An 18,371-nucleotide genomic window follows, 5' to 3' on the forward strand; every position below is an offset into this window, starting at 1 on the left:
CACACCTAACTTTCTTCAGTCACTGAAACCATTTTAAAGCAGAATCTCTGTTCTGTGTATTTGTACAATGAAACAGACTTTTTTTGAGTGGGGGTGGTTGGACGACCCCAACCCCCCGACTGACCCAAGTCAGGAAAAAAAAAAACATTATCAATTGAAATGTATTTTTAAAAAATGCATAGTACGTTGGTGACTATATTCCTATAATTCTTCCTCTCTGTGACACGTTCCTCCTTCTGTGAGCAGAATACAGTCGTGGCCTCTTTGGAATCTAGGCGAGGGCAAAACCTTTCGCCTAGAAAACTATTGGACCTTGAAGGATTAAGACAAATAATGACTGAGGATGTTTTGTTTTTTTTTCATTTTTCTAATGCCTCATAAACTCCTGCTGAAAACATCCCTCATTGTTTCTGCCTCATTTTTTGTCTCCCCTATAAGGGGCTCTGAGGCCAGATTCACTGCTCTGAATTTGGAAGTCTAATTCTAAATGTGGCCATTTAGCGCTCCAGTCACGCAGTTTGCTCCCTATATGTGCCTGGTTATCTGGAACTCCTGAATGTTCATGGTTATTGTTGTACCGCCATCGCCACCTGTTGGTTAGACCAATGATACCCACAACCCCATGAGTTTGTTTTTAAGGCTGTGCGGCCCCTCCTTCCTTTGGAAAGTTCGGACACCAGTGTGACAGATTGTCTTTACATAATGCTGTTCCTTCTTCAGCTTCCTCACCCTCATTTCCCAACATTCCTAACAAAATTCCATGAACCACCCTCCTCCCCCTTTTTCCCTTTTAATCTCCTCCTCCTTTGCTTTTCTTCCTGCTCTTGTTATATTGCTTCATTTTCTCCTCCCCTTGCACTCATTTACTCTGGATATATATAGTGTCTGCTCTCCTTTCTCTCCTTATCTGTCCAAGGCCACAACCCCACCTCCAAATAAGGAGCACTCCCCCACTCTCCTCCCATTTGTGCTCCACCCATATCTGCTCTGGTCTCAACTGAAGAAAAAGTGAAACAGATCTTCGTCTTCATCTGTGAGTTTTTAAATTTTGTCTTTAACTTTCGTGGAAGATGTTTTTTTCTGAAAGAGGTTGACAGGTTTTTAACACAAGCTTCCTGAATATAATCTTCATAGTCCTCCTAAAGCATTTTTAAAATAGCATTTTCCACGATCAAAACTCAAGTGCCTTTGCTACAACAGACAACTTTTAAATAAACACTTTATGTACTAGCTGACTTTGTTTGTTTGTTTGTGTTTTGGAGTAATTCCAGCAACTGTTTCATCTTCCAGGTCACGAACATGGGGACAGCAGATGCCATCATGAAGCCTGACAATGATAAGCCAAAGTGCCAGTATCCACGGCGAAGAGGTTTCTTTGACAACATCAAGGTGATGATGAATCATATAGTGATGAAGATGAATAGTCGCGAGAGTGACGTTTGGTCCCCGCAGGTCTTCGTCTTCTTCCACAGTCTCCTCCAGCTCTCTCAGCTCTTAGTTTCTGGCTACATGAAGAGCTCCATCTCCACCATTGAGAGGCGATATGGTTTCTCCAGCAGGAAGTCAGGTATCCTCGCTGCTTTTAATGAGGTCAGTCGCTGCTCCATTCTTGATGAATATTAAACATGCAATTCTCTACTGATATTTCTTACTGTCACGTCCAGGTTGGGAACACCGTCCTCATAGTTTTTGTCAGTTTTCTCGGGAGGCGTGTCCATCGTCCTCGCTTTATCGGAGGCGGGGCTATCCTGGCCAGTCTGTCGTCGCTCCTGATGGGGCTGCCACACTTCCTGAGCGAACCGTACCAATACACACAGACTCGCAGTAAGTCGCTGAATCTTGGTTCAACCCCTCAAATATACGCTTCCAATCCAATCCTCCACCATCACCTGTCTAGCATCCTCCTCCTGGGGCTTCACTGGTTTCTCATCTTCTTTTAGCCAGTATCTCGAGCAACAATTTTGGTCCAACATTCCCTCTCCTTAACATGTGTTTGTGACCTGCCTCGCCATACGCCTCCACTGAACCTGCACTCTCCTCTTTGCCTCTCTTAATCCCTGTCCATCACTCTGCACCGTGAAAACTCAATAATATCCAACGTCTTCTTCCAGTAACCTCCAGTCAAAACATCTCAGGACTCTGTGAATCAACGTCTCATCTGTCCACCAACCAAAGCTGCCACCAGCCAGAGAGCTCCGCCCAACAGTTTGTGTACCCGCTGCTGCTGATTGGCCAGTTGCTCCTAGGCATAGCCTCGGTTCCCATCCAGCCATTTGGGATTTCGTACATTGACGACCACGCCAGTCGCAAGAATGCGCCGTTGTATCTTGGTAAACTTAAACGTCTTTAATGGCAACCCTGAGATCAACTAATACGCCCGTCCACTACAGGCTTGGTGTTGGCGGTGACCTCCTTAGGCCCGGCCATCGGCTTCATCATCGCCTCCCTCACACTTAAACTCTTTGTGGATATTGATAAGAATTTAACAGGTTAGTGAATCATTTACAGAACAAGTCCAAAGTCCAAAATATTTCTATCATACAGTACTGAAGGGGAGACAAATAATGCCACTTAAATAGAAATTATGTTGACAGTTTATGTTCAAGTCTTTGATACTGAAGATACTCAGAGGCTCCGGTGCAACGGTCAAACCTTATAGACTTCTTACTAGTGGTTTGGGTTTGCAGCCATGTTCTCCCTGATGTGTACTCCCAATAGTAACATATATCCTTCTCAGAGCCACTTGAACTGAACCAGAAGGATCCCCGCTGGGTCGGGGCCTGGTGGCTGGGATTCCTCCTGGCGTCCGGACTCCTCTTGCTTGCTGCGATACCCTACATCTTCTTTCCCCGACACATGAGCCCTGAGGTGAGAGTTCTGAGAGAGGATGGTACAGGAGAACTGTTCCACCTTAAAGACCTAAAAGTTTTAAAACACTGCTGGGAAGTAGTTGCTTTCCTCTTTTTTAACTCTGGATCAGGAATGGCTTTGGAGATGCAGCTGAAACTCTGTAAGATCTTGAAAAAGAGTGCAAAGTCAGCATCTGCTTGCCTCTCCTCAGAAGTTCTGGCTGTAGAACGTGAAGAAAAAAAAGTCACAAGACAAACCCAAGATGTGGAGACAATGGTTTAACTGTGGCCTGAGAATGTCAACAAGAGCTCGCTGAAGCGACTAGAAAAGTGTCAGAACGTTTTCAACCCTTGCAGTTGTAAGTTATCATCCAACTTTACCAGGGTGGTCGGATAGCCAAGAATGTAGCTGAAGAACAGAAGGCAGTCCCTGTCACATGACTGAGGTTGGCTTCACTTGGTAAATGACAAGAGAAGTATGTCGACATTAAGATGTGACTGTGAGGGAATTCTGTTACCATAGGTGATACGACCTCACACATGTATCTGTTTATAACTGATGTGTTCAGGTTTCAAATGACCTGCACGCGGGATCTGATGGATCTGACATGGTAAATTGACACGGTTTTCTGCAGGAAGAGTCCAGTCAGCAGCAGACGGCGGAAGCACAGGCGCCGCAGGAACTGGTACTGAAAGACTTCCTTAAAAGTGAGCTAAATTCTGAAGGGGTCAAAAGTCATGGTGGTATTCTCAACCATGACCACTACTAACCTTTGCTCGAAGGTTTCCCGCGGACAGCTCTGCGGACTCTTCGCAGCCCCATTTACCTCCTGGTGGTTCTGGCCCAGATTCACCTGGCAGCACTGGTCTCGGGCATTTCCACCTTCATGGCCAAGTACCTGGAGCGTCAGTTTAGTCAGAGCCCCTCCTTTTCCAACTTGATGATGGGTGAGTGCCCCCTGCTGATAAAAAAAGGCTCTGGAGTTTGTGTAAATATTAAGTGCACTGAGCAAACATTAGCGATCAAATGGAACTTTGACAGAATGTGGATCTATCACGGTGATAACGATTGCTTCCGTCCTTCAAGCCCATGAACTGAACTTGAACTCAGAAATGCTGAACCATCCTGTACTTGCAAAAGCATGACTGCTGTGTCCACTTCCTTCCCTGCAGGGGGCATCTGCATCCCTCTCTCTGTGCTCGGGACAGTTGTTGGTGGTCTCTTAATGTGGAGATGGACATTGACCATCAGAGGTGCCGGAAGACTCTGCGCTGTTGCCATCCTCATAGGAACCTTTACTGCCTTTCCACTGTTGCTTCTTGGCTGCCCAACCCAGCGCATCGGTGGGGTGTTTCCCAGGTAGCGGTGACTATAGTCTGGACCTGGGATCATAAAAAGCTAACACATACTCCTTTGCAGTGAAGCCCCATTGATGTGCAGCAGTGGGTGTCAGTGTCCTGAAGAATCCTACTATCCCGTGTGTGGGTCTGACAGCGTGGAGTACCAGTCGCCTTGCCATGCGGGTTGCACCACCATGAAAACTCTCCAGGACAACAAAGTTGTGAGGAAACGTCTCATGGTTTGCTCTATTTTAAGGGCAACAATTCGCAGCTAATTTGAGTTTTCAGAACTTCACAGGCTGCAGCTGCATCAACGCATCAGGCTCTGCCACTTCAGGTTCTTGCGGTAGCAGTTGCTCTCACCTTCTCCTCCCCTTCATGACCCTGTTGGCCCTCACTTCCTTCATTGCCTCCTTCTCACAGACTCCCTCCTGCATGATGGTGTTGAGGTATAGTGTCCTTGCTCATCCCTGCATACATGACAGTGGTCAATATTTACCGACCTATTCCCCTTCTGGTTTCTCCTGCTGAGCTATTTTTAGCTATTTTATCAATTATTACTGAATATTCAATGTCAATTTCTCTGTTTGCGTGACAAACATTGCAGCCTGAAATGTTTCGAATTTAGGAATCAGTACAGTCGATCATGATCGGATCATGAGCAGATAGCTCGGATCATTCAAAACATGGCTTAGATTTTCATGAGTATGATGACCTTGATGTCTGCCAACAAAACCATCTGCATTTCTCTTATCTGTTAACCAAGCAGCGCTGAGTTGAACAGTTTTGTAATTGGGTTATCTTCTTTTGGATCTCAGTTTCAGTCAGTCACTTCAACCAGTTGTTTTTTTTCTCTTCAGGTCAGTGGCCCCTGAGGATAAATCCTTTGCAGTGGGAGTTCAGTACATGCTGTTTCGGGTCTTAGGTGAGTTTGTTTCACTCACAAATCTGGAGTAAAGTCTGGACTTAAAAGTGAGCCTGCACGACTCACCAAGATAGCATGAGCAGTTGACGACTCGCCGGTTTAAATACATGCAACCTGGTTTTTGAGTTCAGAGGAAGAACAACACGATGTGACAGTAATATACAATAGAAGTCAATCATCTGCCCTCGCAATGACATTTGTTAACAAACCAGTTTGTGCGTGTTATAACATGCTGACACTCACACAGCTCTCCTCCTTTTTAAAACAATGTGAAATGTGCGGTGCAACAGAAATATAATTGACAAGCGCTGTTGCAGCATTCCTGCCAGGCCCAGTTTTGTATGGCGCTGTCATCGATTCCGCCTGCATCCTGTGGGGCCGGAAGTGTGGGAGGACAACATCTTGCCTCTACTATGATCTGGATCTCTTCAGAATGAGGTAAAATATAATTCTTGTAGAAGTTTTTTTGTCTTTAAACATCAAGTGTTCTGAGAGAGCAGGAGCTGACTTGCACGCAGCACAAACAACAGTCACAGAATGCAGTTTTAACTCGTCCTCAGACTGAAGTGATGGCAGTCAGAGGAGCAAGGACTGGGCACTGTTGGGGCACGTAGCTAGCAACTGCAGCTGCTATAAGAGACCTATTCAGGAGAGAACAGGGAGATGTAAACGCTAATCCCACCCTGATGAGGGCCAATTTATATTGATTTATTTAATGTAAAAAGCTTCATCTATCTTATTTGTTTGTTTGGATGTGGTTTTGTCAGGTTTCTGGGGCTCCTGTCGCTCTTTGTGTGCGGCGCTTTAGCTTGCTTCTGTCTGTCATTGTTGGTTCTGCGCTGCAAGCCGGAGCTCCAGAAAGCACAGAATGAACTCAAAAGCATCCCTGACCAGGAGCGAGACCTGGACAAGAGCAACGCCATCTCTCTTTTAAAACGAAACCAGGATGCTGGGACCTGAATCTGGCCCGAATTGACGGTGGGATTTTTATGTCTATGCATTCAATAATCATAATCTGTGAAACTTTTCTTTTAGTCTCACTCTTAGAGACTGATTCCGTCCAATGAACAAAATGCAATGTACATCTATAATTTTTTTAATACCAAAGACTGTTTTTTTTAATAAAATGTTGTTTCTGTTGTTGTTTTTTTTATTTATTTTTTTTACAAAACTTCTTCTGTCCTCATACATTATGAGCTTCAGTGGTCTTCCTCATCTTCATCACCACCATCCTTGGTCCAACACTGTCTCTCCTCTCCAGCAGTCAGAACGTTCCACTGACAGCATTCATCTCTGACTGTTCAGAGATGAAGGTTTCCCTTCCACTCCTGCATCAATCCTGGTCTCCACCACACCTCCTCTCTCTTCTTCACCTCCCTTCATCTCCATCATTTGGATTGATTCAACACAAATACGTGAATACATTTCCCCTCCCTCTACTCCCTCATGTTTTTCCTTCCTCCTGCTCCCCATTATTCTCACACATTGTCAAGGAAGAAAGGAAAACACTAACTTTATCTTATTAGCTCGCCTACAAATCAATATTTGACTTCTGAAAAATATGCCACTAATAATATAGACGATTTTATATTCATATTATATTCATTATATCTTCATAAATCCTTTAAACAATGACATTATAGAATTCTTGTTGGAGGAAAATATTCCTTGAATTCTACATAGATTCAAAGTATTCTGTGTTTCCCTTTCCTTGTTGTGCAACATGCATTTGTGTCTGAAGGGGGCAAAAATCTTAGAGATGTTAAATAGTATACTATTTTTGCGAATAACGTTGAATTACCGTCTGCAGTGTCACATCTTTAGTCGAACTGGTGTCCACTGAGTCAAAGTTGTTAGTGTGAAATCTCACTTACGAGCGAAGACGCCTAAGGAATGTGACAAATGAAACCCTCATGTGAAAACAGCGGGTGTCTGTCTCTTTGTGTGTCCATGGCGAAGAAGGAATTTACCAACAGCTTCTGTTCAAAACTTTATTTTTGAAACACTGCTCATAATCCGATTGAAAGTTTTATAAAGCCTGGATTCTTTTCCATCTCCAGCTCCCTCCTAGGACCTGCTAAGAGTGCGTCCGCCCCTTTGACCGCTGCTTTCTGAGGACAGGTTCTGAGCCTGACCCTCACATTAAAGGTGGACGTGTTACATGGTCAGGTCCTTTGGGTTGACGACTTGGCCGATGAAGAGCAGCGCCCCCGAGGACTCGTCTCTGATCAGAAACAGGAAGGGGCGGTCCACTCGGTAGGACAGGGAGTGGGCCGTGGTTGCTGTGCTGGGGTACTGGTTCCCTTCTGGGGCTGTCTCCAGGACAACTTTATGATTGACACTGCTGAGCTTGGCAGGCTGTAGAGAGATCCTCTCCAGGTCTGTGTTGGCCAGCCACTCCGCGAGACCTGCAGCCGAGGTGCAAAAATTTGGTGGTCGAAGTCAGACACACAGAACACAGGGCCGAGGTTTACATCCACTCACCGATGTCCCCGAGCAGCGGCAGCAAGTCGGTGGAGTAGCTCAGCCTCAGCGTGGGCAGTGAGAGCGCCACCTGGGCAGGAAGCAGAGTCATGGAGAGATCCTGCACAAACTCCGCAGTCAGAGTTTCCACCAAGAGGGTCATGTTGGAGGTCACGTCCTCGGGCAGGAACACAAACATGCTGACGTCGTTTTGCATCTGGATCTGAGCTATCTGCAAAAACACCCGAGAAGAAAGCCATCGTAGTGACTCCAGAACCATCACCACGTCCCCATCCAGCTCACTGTGCAGCGGAGATCCGGGTCCACCCCCATCTTCACTGGGTAGTTGTCCTGTTGCATCATGGGAACGCGAACTGAGGCACCGCTGTCCAGCTGGAAGTTGTCCATTACACCGGTCTGGCCGAAGCGGGTCACCCACTTCCCTGTTTATAAAGAGCCTTCAGATCAAGTCCTAGCGCCGGTGTACCGCTTGGTTCAGCGTTACGGGTCACACCTTTGAAATAGGAGGCGCTCACAGTGTTAACGCCAGAGTTTCTAGGGAGGGGCTTGGACAGGAAGCGCTGCACCTTGGCATCCGTTTGCTGCGACACCCAGTCATTGATCTCTTTCAGGTCCTTGCTGCCCCCCTGGAGAGGTTTGGGTCTGACTCCATACTGCTGCTCCACCAGCTGGAAGAAGTCCTGCTTCAGACGCAGACCTGTAGAGAACCACTGACCTGTCAGTCGCCTGCTCATCTGGACCAACTCCTGTGGTGTTCTGAAACAAGGAGGTGGCCGCTCGCATAACTGGAAACAAACATCTGCTCCGTCTATTGAGCTGAAAATGTGAAACCATGATCTGATATTTTAACACTCATGACCATTAACAATGTCTGTTGAGGGTGGGAGCATCATTATACAGTTAAAAACAGACTCACGTCGAGCCAGGTAGATGCGGGCGGCGTAGCTCAGGCCCTTTGCTCCTGAGCGCAGAGACGCCAGCAGATCTTTCAGGGTGTTGTGAAGCCCCGCATCCTGCAGGTTGTGATACCTCAGTGCCCGAAACAGCTGCGACTGAGCATGTGCGGAAGCTCCTGCAAAATAATCAAAAATGAAAAGCAAACTTCCACTGGGATCTGTAGAAGGAGTCCTGAACTGGTCCATGTCACAGAACTCACCGAGGGACAGCTGGGTCAGAACCGCAGAGACGCTGATGGGCGACAGGAAGATGTTAGCGGTCGGGTTGCTTCGTGCCAGAGCACGGAATAAGTTGTAGCCAAAGTCGGAGGTGGCGGCGGCCATCTTGGTTGTGGGCGTTGTGAAAAGCTCCACGTGTTCCTCTTCACCCGCTGCCTCCTCACCGCCCGCATCTGACTGAGCGGCAGCAAAGAAATATAATATAACAATGGGCCTGAAGCAGAACCTTGCGGAACACCTCTGGGAACTTTTTCTTTCAAATCATATGGTTTTCATTTAATCTGTGGCGTGGTCGTATCTGAGCAGGTAGGAAGTGGATGAGGTACCTGGGCGTGACTGAGGCTCACACTGAGGAGCAGAAGAAGTAAGAACATTGACCTCTTCATCCTGAAACAAACAATATCATTGAGCAAACAGGTTTGGCAGTTTGAATCAGCAATAACTGTCAACGCCAGTAATAACTGTAATTGCACCAACAAATCTATGCAAGTGAAAACAAGAATCAAGCTTCATGCAGTGGCTTGTTCTTCTGAAGTCACAGGAATGTTCCTGTGTGCCAGAAGGTTTTCACAGGAGACTTGAGCAGCAACATTACACTTAATTACTCTAATAAAACGGGGAAACTTACCTTGAAACTCTGTAGAAGTGAAAGAAAAAGGTTTGACATGAACGTGTTCTGTTAGAATGCGCTGGCTTTGCTTATCCGTTATTCAAAGGAATGTGAGTTCACAGAGTTCAGAGAAGAATGCCTTAAAATGAATTGCTGAACATTTTCATTTTACGTTTTAATTAATTATAGTGTTTTTATTTATTTTTTTATTTATCATCTTTTTTTTCTCCCCGACTACTTTAAATTTTTGTCTGGATGGGACCCAGCATTATCACTTTAAAGACGCAGATCCTTTTTTTTGTCCAATTTAAAACATGTATGCCTCAATAAATTATAATTTATGCATATATTTATTTAATATTAGCTTCATTGGAGATTTAATCCATTGCTTTGCACAAAAAAGTAAATGCCTTTGTTTATTTTTTAACTAAATTTGCATGCAACCTGTTCCCATTTTCATATTATATTTATGTTTGTTTGCTTTTATTCACTTTTTTCTGTCAAAACCTTTCATTCAATAAAATAATCAAATCTGTGGTCAGAATTCAACTCTTCCCGTCCTTGGCTTCGACCACTCCCAGAAATTCTCAACAGCATTAACGGTAAATAAACAAATACACGCATTTTAGGGCGTTAAAAAACTGAGCGGCCCACTCACCTTCCTTCGGACGCGCGGATCCACGTCGCTCTACAGGGGCGAGACCGCGCCCACTCCGCGGGGACGCGCGCCCCGTCCATCGGAGGAGGAGGTCGCGATGGCAGGACATCAATTCACCTCGAATTAATTCTGCGAGAACAATGGTTGAAATTATTTTATTTTATTTTATTTATTTGGCCTTACATTAGGTTTGATGGTGTTTTCATTTAAACTCTGAAAAGTGAAATTTCCCTTTGAAGAATAATTCATGTCTTGGAAAAACATAAAACGTTAGAGACACGTTTATTCATAATTTGAATATTTAAGTTTTAAAAGGGAAAAAAACACAATTATTGTTATCAGTGTTATTATTTTAGTTTTGTATCCTCTTCATGTTTTCACTCACCTATTGAATGTATGGTTTATTCGTCATCATTCTTGGTGATGGTCTAACAATGTCACACATCTCCATGTTTACACAACATCTGGCCACCAGACTTCTCCACATGTCTCGTGTCCCTGCGTTATACTCATTTCTGATCTTGTCCTGTCTAGTCAACGACAATCTCAATTTTTTTGGTTTGTTTATTTTTTAATTGCCCACCAAAATTTGAGTTCTTTGACACAAAAACTGTTGCAGAACAGCTATAACGTAGATAGTCTTGTCCTCCCTACTAAAATGCCTGTGAACTGCTCTGTACATTTTCCTCAAATAATAACATTTGGTTTTTTTTTCACACAATCGCTGATATGCACTCCATACGTGTCCAATAGGTAACCACCAATAAAAATATTGTTTTAGTTTACAATGAAGCAGATGTACGTCAGCGAACCCTGGAGTAAACCCAAGTGTATGGTCCTACAAAGGAATGGTCGAGTCTCCTGACGAGTCCGAAAACAAAAGGTGAGCTCGGATTCCCCGACCAGTGTTTACTCTGCTGAAGTTCAGTGTGTAAGAGTGTGTGTTAGTGTGTGATAGTTAATCTTTAGTTTTGCTCCGTATGTGTCAGAAACACAGAAACACTGAGCAGGCGACCCGTCGAAGTATTTTGTCTCCAAGTCTCCGATCGCCGTCGTGATGGCGGTTCTACCTGCATGGCTCAGAATGCTGAGGCGCATCTGGGAGTCCCGGAACCTCCTCATCATTTTCTTCACCCCGTTGTTTCTGCTGCCACTTGTGTTTTCCACCCCGGTGAGTTAGCTTGTTAGCTGTTAGCTGTTAATCACTGAACAGTCACCCAGTCATCTTCAAGTGTTGAAATATGTCCATGCGAAAGTGTTGCTAAAAACCATGATTATGGTGAATGATGAGATAAAATGACAGTAGAATCTCAACAGTTGTGATTTACACTCCATCGACCAAACAGAGCTGTAGATGAGGTTCAAAAACCTTGGAGTCGCATGAGACCCAGTCAGGGAACCGTTGGCTGGGCAAAGCTAAGTTGGACGTCTTCAGTCAACATTCTCTGAGGCAGAAGGGCAAATCTTTTGAGCCATGTTCATCTAAGTACTTTATGTACCCTGTTGGTGCCATGAGAATTAATATCATGAAGTTTCCTGGAAGGAAGAGCCTTAATATGAGCTCTTCAGTGGCCCACGATGTACCATTTGGACATGCCCGTTCTTAAAAGGGTCGAGCCTCAGCCTCACGCCAAGAAGGTGACAAGGTTGAATCCAGTGTGAGCCATTTCTGTGTCTGGGTTTCCTCCAGAGGCCAAGTGACCGCTCACCCATTTCTCATGTAGCCTGGAAAGGCTCCGGCCCCTGTGATGGGAATGAGCATCACTGTTTAAAACCTAGGTGGATCCTCTCTCATGACAGCACTTGCCCCCACTGCAGGCAGCAGCATGTGCTTTCGTCATCATTCTGATGGCTGTCTACTGGTGCACAGAAGTCTTGCCACTGGCCGTGACGGCGCTACTACCAACCATTCTGTTTCCACTACTGGGAATAATGGAGTCCAAAGACGTAAGGATCCAGACGTCACATGAGGGTGTTCAAACATTCCTACTCAACATCTCTGTCACGCAGGTGTGCATGCAGTACCTGAAAGACACCAACATGCTGTTCGTCGGCGGCCTCATGGTTGCCATCGCCGTCGAACACTGGAATCTTCACAAAAGAATTGCACTGCGGGTTCTCCTGCTGGTGGGCGTCCGACCGGCCCTGTGAGTGACACCGCCCTCTGTGACCTTTGTATCACATGCTCACCTGACACTGTCTGTGGCGTAGGCTGATGCTGGGCTTCATGAGTGTGACCGCCTTCTTGTCCATGTGGATCAGCAACACCGCAACCACAGCCATGATGGTTCCCATCGTCCAAGCAGTTCTCGATCAGCTTCATGGCAACGTGGAACTCAACCCTCGGAAGGACGAGAGCCACCAGGGGCCTGGTTCCCAGTTACAGAACACAGCTAAAATGGACCCTGTCGAGGCTGATGGTACCAAAGGGATGGTTTTGAATTAGCGTTTTTGCTTGCTGTTGCTTAAAGAATCCAGCAGAGGACACTGTGTCACACTAACACTGGTCAAAATACAAGTAATATTGTACAAGAAACATCCGACTTAGGACCCGCTCGACTGAGGTCCACGCGTACTTACGACCACAGCCAGCAGATGCTTTTTTTTTTTTTATTCAATGTCAGCATGTAGCAGCCCGGCATCGCGTACGACAGTTACGGAGGCACGGTATTGCAGCATCTCACGCTCACACAGCGATCTACCACTACAGTAGTATCTATAACCCCCGCGTCGGCTATTTTGAATGGCATTCGACTTACATTCAATCTGACTTACGACCGGTAGGTCGGAACCGATCCCGGTCGTAAGTCGTAAGTTACTTGTATTTAAAAAGACATTAAAAACACATCCTTGCATGTTGCTTGAGAGGTTGACTGTATTATTGTCGACACACAGATAAAACCAGCCCAGACGACCTGTCAGAAGATCAGAAGCCTGTGGCGAAGAATTCGGTGGCTACCAAGCCGACACCACAGGACAAATCGCCCTCACATCAAAGTGAGTCATTGGCACTTTAGCGCTTCCTCATATTTAGTCATGTTGGGTCTGTTGCCTTGCCAGCCGAGGTGTGCTGCCCCCTGGAGGTTGAGGAGCTGGGCAACAATCAAGAGGATGAAGAAAACATGGGCAAAGGGCTCCTGCTGAGTGTCTGTTACGCCGCAAGCATCGGCGGAACAGCCACCCTGACAGGAACTGGACCCAATCTGATTCTGGTGGGACAGATGACACAGTGAGTTGACTGGAAGAGAATGGCATTCATACCAACCTAAGTAGCACAGTAAGACTCTCAGGAGAGGCAGAACAGGACGTAGACGAAATGAAGGAGAAGCAGGAGGTTGATTCCCATTTTTGCTTTTTGGTGTCAGACTGTTTCCTCACAGTAACAGTGTCATCAACTTCGCCTCTTGGTTCGCCTTTGCCTTCCCCACCATGATTCTGATGCTGACTCTAACCTGGTTCTGGCTGCAGTTCCTCTTCGTCGGCTGCAAGTGAGTCTCAGAGTCTCAGGTCTTGTTGTCATTGTGAAAATGAAAAAGATTGGACCTCTGACTAGTTTCTCTGGATGTTCGGACTCCAGTCTGCGTCGGGCGTGGGGGTGTGGAGCCGACCTGCCTCAGCGTGAACGGGCCGCTTACGAGCTTATAAAACAGGAACATGGGCGGCTCGGTCGGATGACCTACGCAGAGGCAAACGTCCTGGCGCTGTTCGTCCTAATGGTGGCGCTGTGGTTCACCAGAGACCCAAAGTTCATGGAGGGCTGGGCCACCAGACTGTTCAACTCCAAATCAGAGTGAGTTTGGGATTGCCATTGTTTGTGGACGCAAACAACCTTTCACTGACTTTCTTCACTCATTCATGAGGTCCAGCCTGGCCACTGCCAGCAGATCTGGACCGCATGACCTTTATTGATCTGTTTGTGTTGATGAACAAAACAGTTTGAATAGATTTCATAGAACATTTGAATTACGTTTGTCTCTGTCACATTTCAGCATTAAACCCACCCACAGTCCTTTACGAGTCGCCAAGTCTCTAACATTGAGATTAGTGTCATAAATAAATGCACTTCTGGACTAAATATTTGTGTGTAGGTTTGTCACAGATGCCACCGTCTCGCTCTTCATTTCTGTGCTGCTGTTTGTTCTTCCATCTGAGCCGCCAAGATTCCTCTGCCGCCGGACAGACTCAGGTGCATTCCACTAACCTCTGTAAGATGTGTGAACGTATGAGACGATCAGGGAGCGTTGTCAAAATCATGTCTTCATTTTGAACTCAATCCTCCAGTCTGTTACGAGGTCATAACCTTGGTGGTCCTTCGGATTTCATCAAACCTATGAACTGAATTTTAGAGCAAGTCGTAGGAGCATAGCACCTAGACAAGTATTCATTTCTAATGTGGCTGTGAGGAAGGACATGATGATGAGACTGTCACTGCCTGGAGATAATGGCTGAAGTTCGTCCAATCAGACTCCAACGTTTCACCCGGACCCGCCCCCTCACTGCTCACCTGGCCAGTGACACAAAAGAAGTTGGCGTGGAACATCATGTTGCTGCTGGGAGGAGGCTTCGCCTTGGCCAAGGGCAGCGAAGTGAGTGGACTGTTTCCCTCTGAATCCAAAAGCTTGTCAACCTGAGTGTTTCCATCATCAGGTGTCAGGCCTGTCTCGCTGGCTCGGCGCTCAGATGATATCACTGCACTCAGTCCCATCGCCAGCCATCGCCGTCATCATTTGCCTCCTAACCGCCACCTTCACCGAGTTTGCCAGCAACGTGGCAACAGCAACGCTCTTCCTGCCCATCCTGGCTTCATTGGTGACCAGACATTGGGTTGGTAATGTGACTGAAACTGTTTTAACTGGAGCCTTTTTATCTCTTCAGTCCCAGTCGATCCAACTGAATCCTCTCTATGTGATGATACCATGCACGCTCAGTGCCTCCTTTGCCTTCATGCTGCCTGTGGCCACGCCCCCTAACGCCATGGCCTTTTCCTACGGCTACCTCAAAGTGTCAGACATGGTGAGTTGACTATGATGACTGGGGAGGGTGAAGTGACTTGTACACTTTCCAATTCTTTGAATGACGAAACCGAAGGCCAGGAAAAACTCCACAAATTCCTAAAAATAATTTCACTCAGATTTGATCTCCCTGCAGGGCAAGCAAGCATGGAAGATCAGCGACAACTCTGTCTATCAGAAACATCAAACAAGCTGCAACTTGATGTCTCTGACTCCAAAGCTGTACAATAAGTTTTGCTCTCCTCCTGCAGGCGAGGACTGGCGTGATGGTGAACATCATTGGGATCGGTTGCATCAGTCTCGCAATCAACAGTTGGGGTTATGTGCTGTTTTCTCTCGACACTTTTCCAACGTGGGCCAACGTGACCACACATCTGTGACAACCCTTAACCAGAAAAGAAGCTCGAATCGTCCAGAAATCAAATGTGTTTTTAACCACCAGTGACATATCTTGAAATCTTGCAAGCATATTTGATCAATGTAATCTTTCATAAATGAATAGAGTATTTTTATTGTCAGCCACTGTTCTTGTGTTTTACATGTTCACAAATAAAATGTCTATTAAGTTGGAGTGGTCAGAGATGAAGATACTCAGGTTATAGCAGCAAGAAAGGAGAGGATCAGAAATAAATATATCAGAAGGACAGAACTTTAGTTAGGGAGAGATAGTTGGACCAAGAATGTTGTGGATAAAGACAGTGGAGTAGTTCCGATGCTGATGGGAAATGCTAAAGAAAGAGGATGAAGTAGAACATCAACTGAGGGGGAAACTACTCATTGATTTACTGTGTTTTACGCAATTATTCTCGGCTTAAAAATATGTTGTGTGGTTGTCTTTTTTTATTATTATTAATGTCTCTTCCTTGTCGAGAAATAGTTGTGATGCAACACACCAAATTAGTTAAAGAACCAACAGTCCTCAACTGGCTGCAGTGGGGAACCTAGTTCACACTTTATATTGGTTAACCTCATTTGGGTTAAAATTCCAACTCGTCCCAGTTAAAGCCTTGTTGACGTTCAAGTGGATTATTGAGCATATTTTTGACGAATTGTCGCCACCTGTAGGGCTCAGCCAATATTGCAGCTACCGTAAAGTGACGTGAACGTCGTACTAAGCAACGTTTTCATTTCTGGCAAATAATTCCGGGCCTTACTCCAGAGGCTGGTTGCTTTTATTAAACAAAAGGAGCGTTTGATTAAAACAGCCACCAGAGTTTGTATCAATCGAACCGGATATTTAGCTCGGAAGGATATTGTTTGAGGTCATGGAAACAGGTTTGTCATCGCCGGCTGTTGTATATGTGTAATGCTAACATGCTAATTGTTTCTTCGCTTTTTGAAAAGGGGACGTTATTTTAACGCGCGTGTGTATCCGTATACATGAGTGTTATAAAGTTTGAGTGTGTAACAAGGTTGTGGGCTGTGTGTGATTGTCGTATTTAAAATGCCTTATATTGCCAACGAACTACAAATGTTTAATGCTAAATAATACTGTTTATGCGTCCATTGTGGTCTCAGTCTAAAGGTACAGTCATATCTAGTAAGAGAATACGGTCATATGTGATAGTCTCTCAGGTTAAATGGTTTATTACATTGCGAGCCTCAATAGTTTGGGTTCTTTGAATGCTGACACTGTCTGGTCAGACTGTGCTGCACCTAGTGTCTAATAATAACACTTGGTGTAATGAACCAACGATGTAACTAGACTCGGAGATGTGTGTTTCATGTTTCATCCTTTGTGTGTAGAGGATCAAGCAAGGAATCGTTTTCAGTCCGAGCTGGAGTTTGTGCAGTGTTTGGCCAACCCCAATTACCTCAACTGTGAGTCATCTTCACACCTGACCTTGAGTTTTGGCTTATGACGTGCAGTTATCTAACCTTTGTGTGTGTGTGTGTGTGTGTGTGTGTGTGTGTGTGTGTGTGTGTGTGTGTGTGTGTGTGAACAGTTCTAGCACAGAGAGGTTACCTAAGAGAACGGACCTTCATCAATTATCTCAAATATCTTCTCTACTGGAAGGAACCAGCATATTCCAAATTCCTCAAGTAAGACTCAGAAATATAGGCGACCACAAGGATGTAGCCTGACCCTCCCTTCTCCCTTCTTCTGCAGGTACCCTCACTGCCTGCACCTGCTGGAACTGCTGCAGTATGAGCACTTCCGGAAGGAGCTGGTGAACTCTCAGTGCACCAAGTTCATCGACGAGCAGCAGCTGCTTCACTGGCAACACTACTCCCGCAAACGCACGCGACTGCAGCAGGCTCTCGCCGAGCAGCCACAACCACAGCAGCAGGCGCCACCGCAGAGGCTAGGGGGCGCTGCACCCAAGTCTTGATGTTACACACGAGGAAATTAAAGTGTTGGAGTTAGGGCTCTACTTTCTGTTTACTTGTTTTTTTTATTCAGTGTAGGATCCATATTTTTTTTTAACTTTCATTAAACTGAATCTGAGGCAAATGATGAAAGCATTTTCTGAAATGAAATTAAATATGTTTGTTGGAATACTACTGCCCTCAAGTGAGTCAGAATGAATTATTTTTCCTCTGCATGTATTGATGACTAGAAGTGTGTCTCAGTGGTTAGCTGTCAATATCAGCCCTTTGATTGACTGGTGGTCTGTCCATGGTAACCCTGACCAAAAATGAACATCGCCTGTTGTGATGTTTTTGTTTCTTCATTTTTTTGATAGTATTGAAGATTTCTCAGAATCAGAATCAGAATCAAATTTATTGCCATGGTCAGTGGGGAGCCCACTGACTAGGAAAGTGCCTTGGAATAAAGTGCAACAAAAAACAAATAAAATAAAATAAATAGAATAACATTACAACAAGGCTGTTCATGAATTTAACAGTCTGACGGCCGAGGGAAAGAAGCTGTTCCTGTGACGGGAGGTTCTGGTCTGGATGGACCGTAGCCTCCTGCCAGAGGGAAGAGGAACAAACAGTCCATGTCCAGGGTGAGAAGGGTCGGCTCTGATCCGACCTGCACGTCTCTGGGTCCTAGAGGCATACAGGTCCTGAAGAGGTGGCAGGCTGCAACCGATCACCTTCTCAGCAGAACGTACGATGCGCTGCAGTCTGCTCTTGTCCCTGGAGGTGGCACTGTTGTACCAGACAGTGATAGAGGAGGTGAGGATGGACTGGATGATGGCTGTGTAGAATGACGTTTCACTTTTGTTGCCCATATACTTTCAAAGTTAGTGGATATTGACCTACTCAATCTCCAAACTGAATACAGTAAATCCATTGCTGGTCTAAACAATTCCTTCACTTGAATGGGTCCCCAAAAGGCTTGTTGCTCAGAAACGTTTGACCCTGCC

General features: G+C 45.6%; 4 protein-coding genes across 6 annotated transcripts; 3 read left to right on the forward strand and 1 right to left on the reverse strand.

Moving 5' to 3' along the window:
* The first annotated feature begins 888 nt into the window (after positions 1–888).
* On the forward strand, positions 889–6,219 carry slco2b1 (solute carrier organic anion transporter family, member 2B1). Its single transcript, XM_053847907.1, has 15 exons — positions 889–1,033; positions 1,291–1,389; positions 1,453–1,590; positions 1,665–1,824; positions 2,112–2,330; positions 2,391–2,489; positions 2,738–2,868; positions 3,485–3,557; positions 3,633–3,797; positions 4,023–4,209; positions 4,270–4,411; positions 4,479–4,639; positions 5,051–5,115; positions 5,433–5,553; positions 5,883–6,219. Exons 2-15 carry the CDS (start codon positions 1,300–1,302, stop codon positions 6,073–6,075), a joined length of 1,944 nt encoding a protein of 647 aa, XP_053703882.1. The 5' UTR covers positions 889–1,033; positions 1,291–1,299; the 3' UTR covers positions 6,076–6,219.
* Positions 6,220–7,104: 885 nt separating this feature from the next.
* On the reverse strand, positions 7,105–13,098 carry serpinf1 (serpin peptidase inhibitor, clade F (alpha-2 antiplasmin, pigment epithelium derived factor), member 1). Of its 3 annotated transcripts, none has more exons than XM_053847883.1 (10): positions 12,958–13,098; positions 12,068–12,456; positions 10,043–10,171; positions 9,101–9,161; positions 8,756–8,951; positions 8,516–8,671; positions 8,093–8,296; positions 7,882–8,021; positions 7,600–7,669; positions 7,105–7,523 (listed from the first exon to the last, which is right to left on the reverse strand). In XM_053847883.1, the coding sequence occupies exons 3-10, from the start codon at positions 10,120–10,122 to the stop codon at positions 7,273–7,275; spliced, it is 1,158 nt and encodes a 385-aa protein (XP_053703858.1). In that variant the 5' UTR covers positions 10,123–10,171; positions 12,068–12,456; positions 12,958–13,098; the 3' UTR covers positions 7,105–7,272. The 3 variants fall into 3 exon arrangements, with proteins under 3 accessions (XP_053703858.1, XP_053703856.1, XP_053703857.1); XM_053847881.1 differs by having other exon boundaries at positions 7,600–7,810; positions 12,958–13,097; XM_053847882.1 differs by having other exon boundaries at positions 7,600–7,810; positions 12,802–13,026.
* LOC128748856 (Na(+)/citrate cotransporter-like) lies at positions 10,894–15,648 on the forward strand. The gene is made up of 14 exons (XM_053847880.1): positions 10,894–10,925; positions 11,032–11,213; positions 11,861–11,989; positions 12,053–12,189; positions 12,254–12,462; positions 12,938–13,039; positions 13,103–13,271; positions 13,408–13,530; positions 13,620–13,832; positions 14,131–14,228; positions 14,507–14,628; positions 14,690–14,851; positions 14,918–15,055; positions 15,306–15,648. Exons 2-14 carry the CDS (start codon positions 11,100–11,102, stop codon positions 15,432–15,434), a joined length of 1,845 nt encoding a protein of 614 aa, XP_053703855.1. The 5' UTR covers positions 10,894–10,925; positions 11,032–11,099; the 3' UTR covers positions 15,435–15,648.
* A 517-nt stretch (positions 15,649–16,165) lies between these two features.
* Positions 16,166–18,189, forward strand: med31 (mediator complex subunit 31). The gene is made up of 4 exons (XM_053847581.1): positions 16,166–16,329; positions 16,801–16,875; positions 17,001–17,097; positions 17,165–18,189. The coding sequence occupies exons 1-4, from the start codon at positions 16,320–16,322 to the stop codon at positions 17,385–17,387; spliced, it is 405 nt and encodes a 134-aa protein (XP_053703556.1). The 5' UTR covers positions 16,166–16,319; the 3' UTR covers positions 17,388–18,189.
* Positions 18,190–18,371: the final 182 nt, after the last annotated feature.

Source organism: Synchiropus splendidus, chromosome 17 (assembly GCF_027744825.2).
Source record: "Synchiropus splendidus isolate RoL2022-P1 chromosome 17, RoL_Sspl_1.0, whole genome shotgun sequence".
Lineage (NCBI taxonomy): Eukaryota > Metazoa > Chordata > Actinopteri > Syngnathiformes > Callionymidae > Synchiropus > Synchiropus splendidus.

What these genes read in the sequence shown, in the direction of transcription:
- slco2b1 (XM_053847907.1), top strand. Translation starts at nt 1,300, where the DNA reads ATGGGGACAGCAGATGCCATCATGAAGCCTGACAATGATAAGCCAAAG. An exon ending in GAATGCGCCGTTGTATCTTG is followed by an intron (nt 2,331 to 2,390) that starts GTAAACTTAAAC and finishes CGTCCACTACAG; the next exon opens with GCTTGGTGTTGGCGGTGACC. An exon ending in CATGCTGTTTCGGGTCTTAG is followed by an intron (nt 5,116 to 5,432) that starts GTGAGTTTGTTT and finishes GCGCTGTTGCAG; the next exon opens with CATTCCTGCCAGGCCCAGTT.
- LOC128748856 (XM_053847880.1), top strand. Translation starts at nt 11,100, where the DNA reads ATGGCGGTTCTACCTGCATGGCTCAGAATGCTGAGGCGCATCTGGGAG. An exon ending in GAATAATGGAGTCCAAAGAC is followed by an intron (nt 11,990 to 12,052) that starts GTAAGGATCCAG and finishes TCTGTCACGCAG; the next exon opens with GTGTGCATGCAGTACCTGAA. An exon ending in TGCCCATCCTGGCTTCATTG is followed by an intron (nt 14,852 to 14,917) that starts GTGACCAGACAT and finishes TTATCTCTTCAG; the next exon opens with TCCCAGTCGATCCAACTGAA.
- serpinf1 (XM_053847881.1), bottom strand. Translation starts at nt 10,122, where the DNA reads ATGGACGGGGCGCGCGTCCCCGCGGAGTGGGCGCGGTCTCGCCCCTGT. An exon ending in TGAGCCTCAGTCACGCCCAG is followed by an intron (nt 8,952 to 9,100) that starts GTACCTCATCCA and finishes GCTGCCGCTCAG; the next exon opens with TCAGATGCGGGCGGTGAGGA. An exon ending in GAGCGCCTCCTATTTCAAAG is followed by an intron (nt 8,022 to 8,092) that starts GTGTGACCCGTA and finishes CTTTATAAACAG; the next exon opens with GGAAGTGGGTGACCCGCTTC.
- med31 (XM_053847581.1), top strand. An exon ending in CAACCCCAATTACCTCAACT is followed by an intron (nt 16,876 to 17,000) that starts GTGAGTCATCTT and finishes GTGTGTGAACAG; the next exon opens with TTCTAGCACAGAGAGGTTAC. An exon ending in GCATATTCCAAATTCCTCAA is followed by an intron (nt 17,098 to 17,164) that starts GTAAGACTCAGA and finishes CTTCTTCTGCAG; the next exon opens with GTACCCTCACTGCCTGCACC.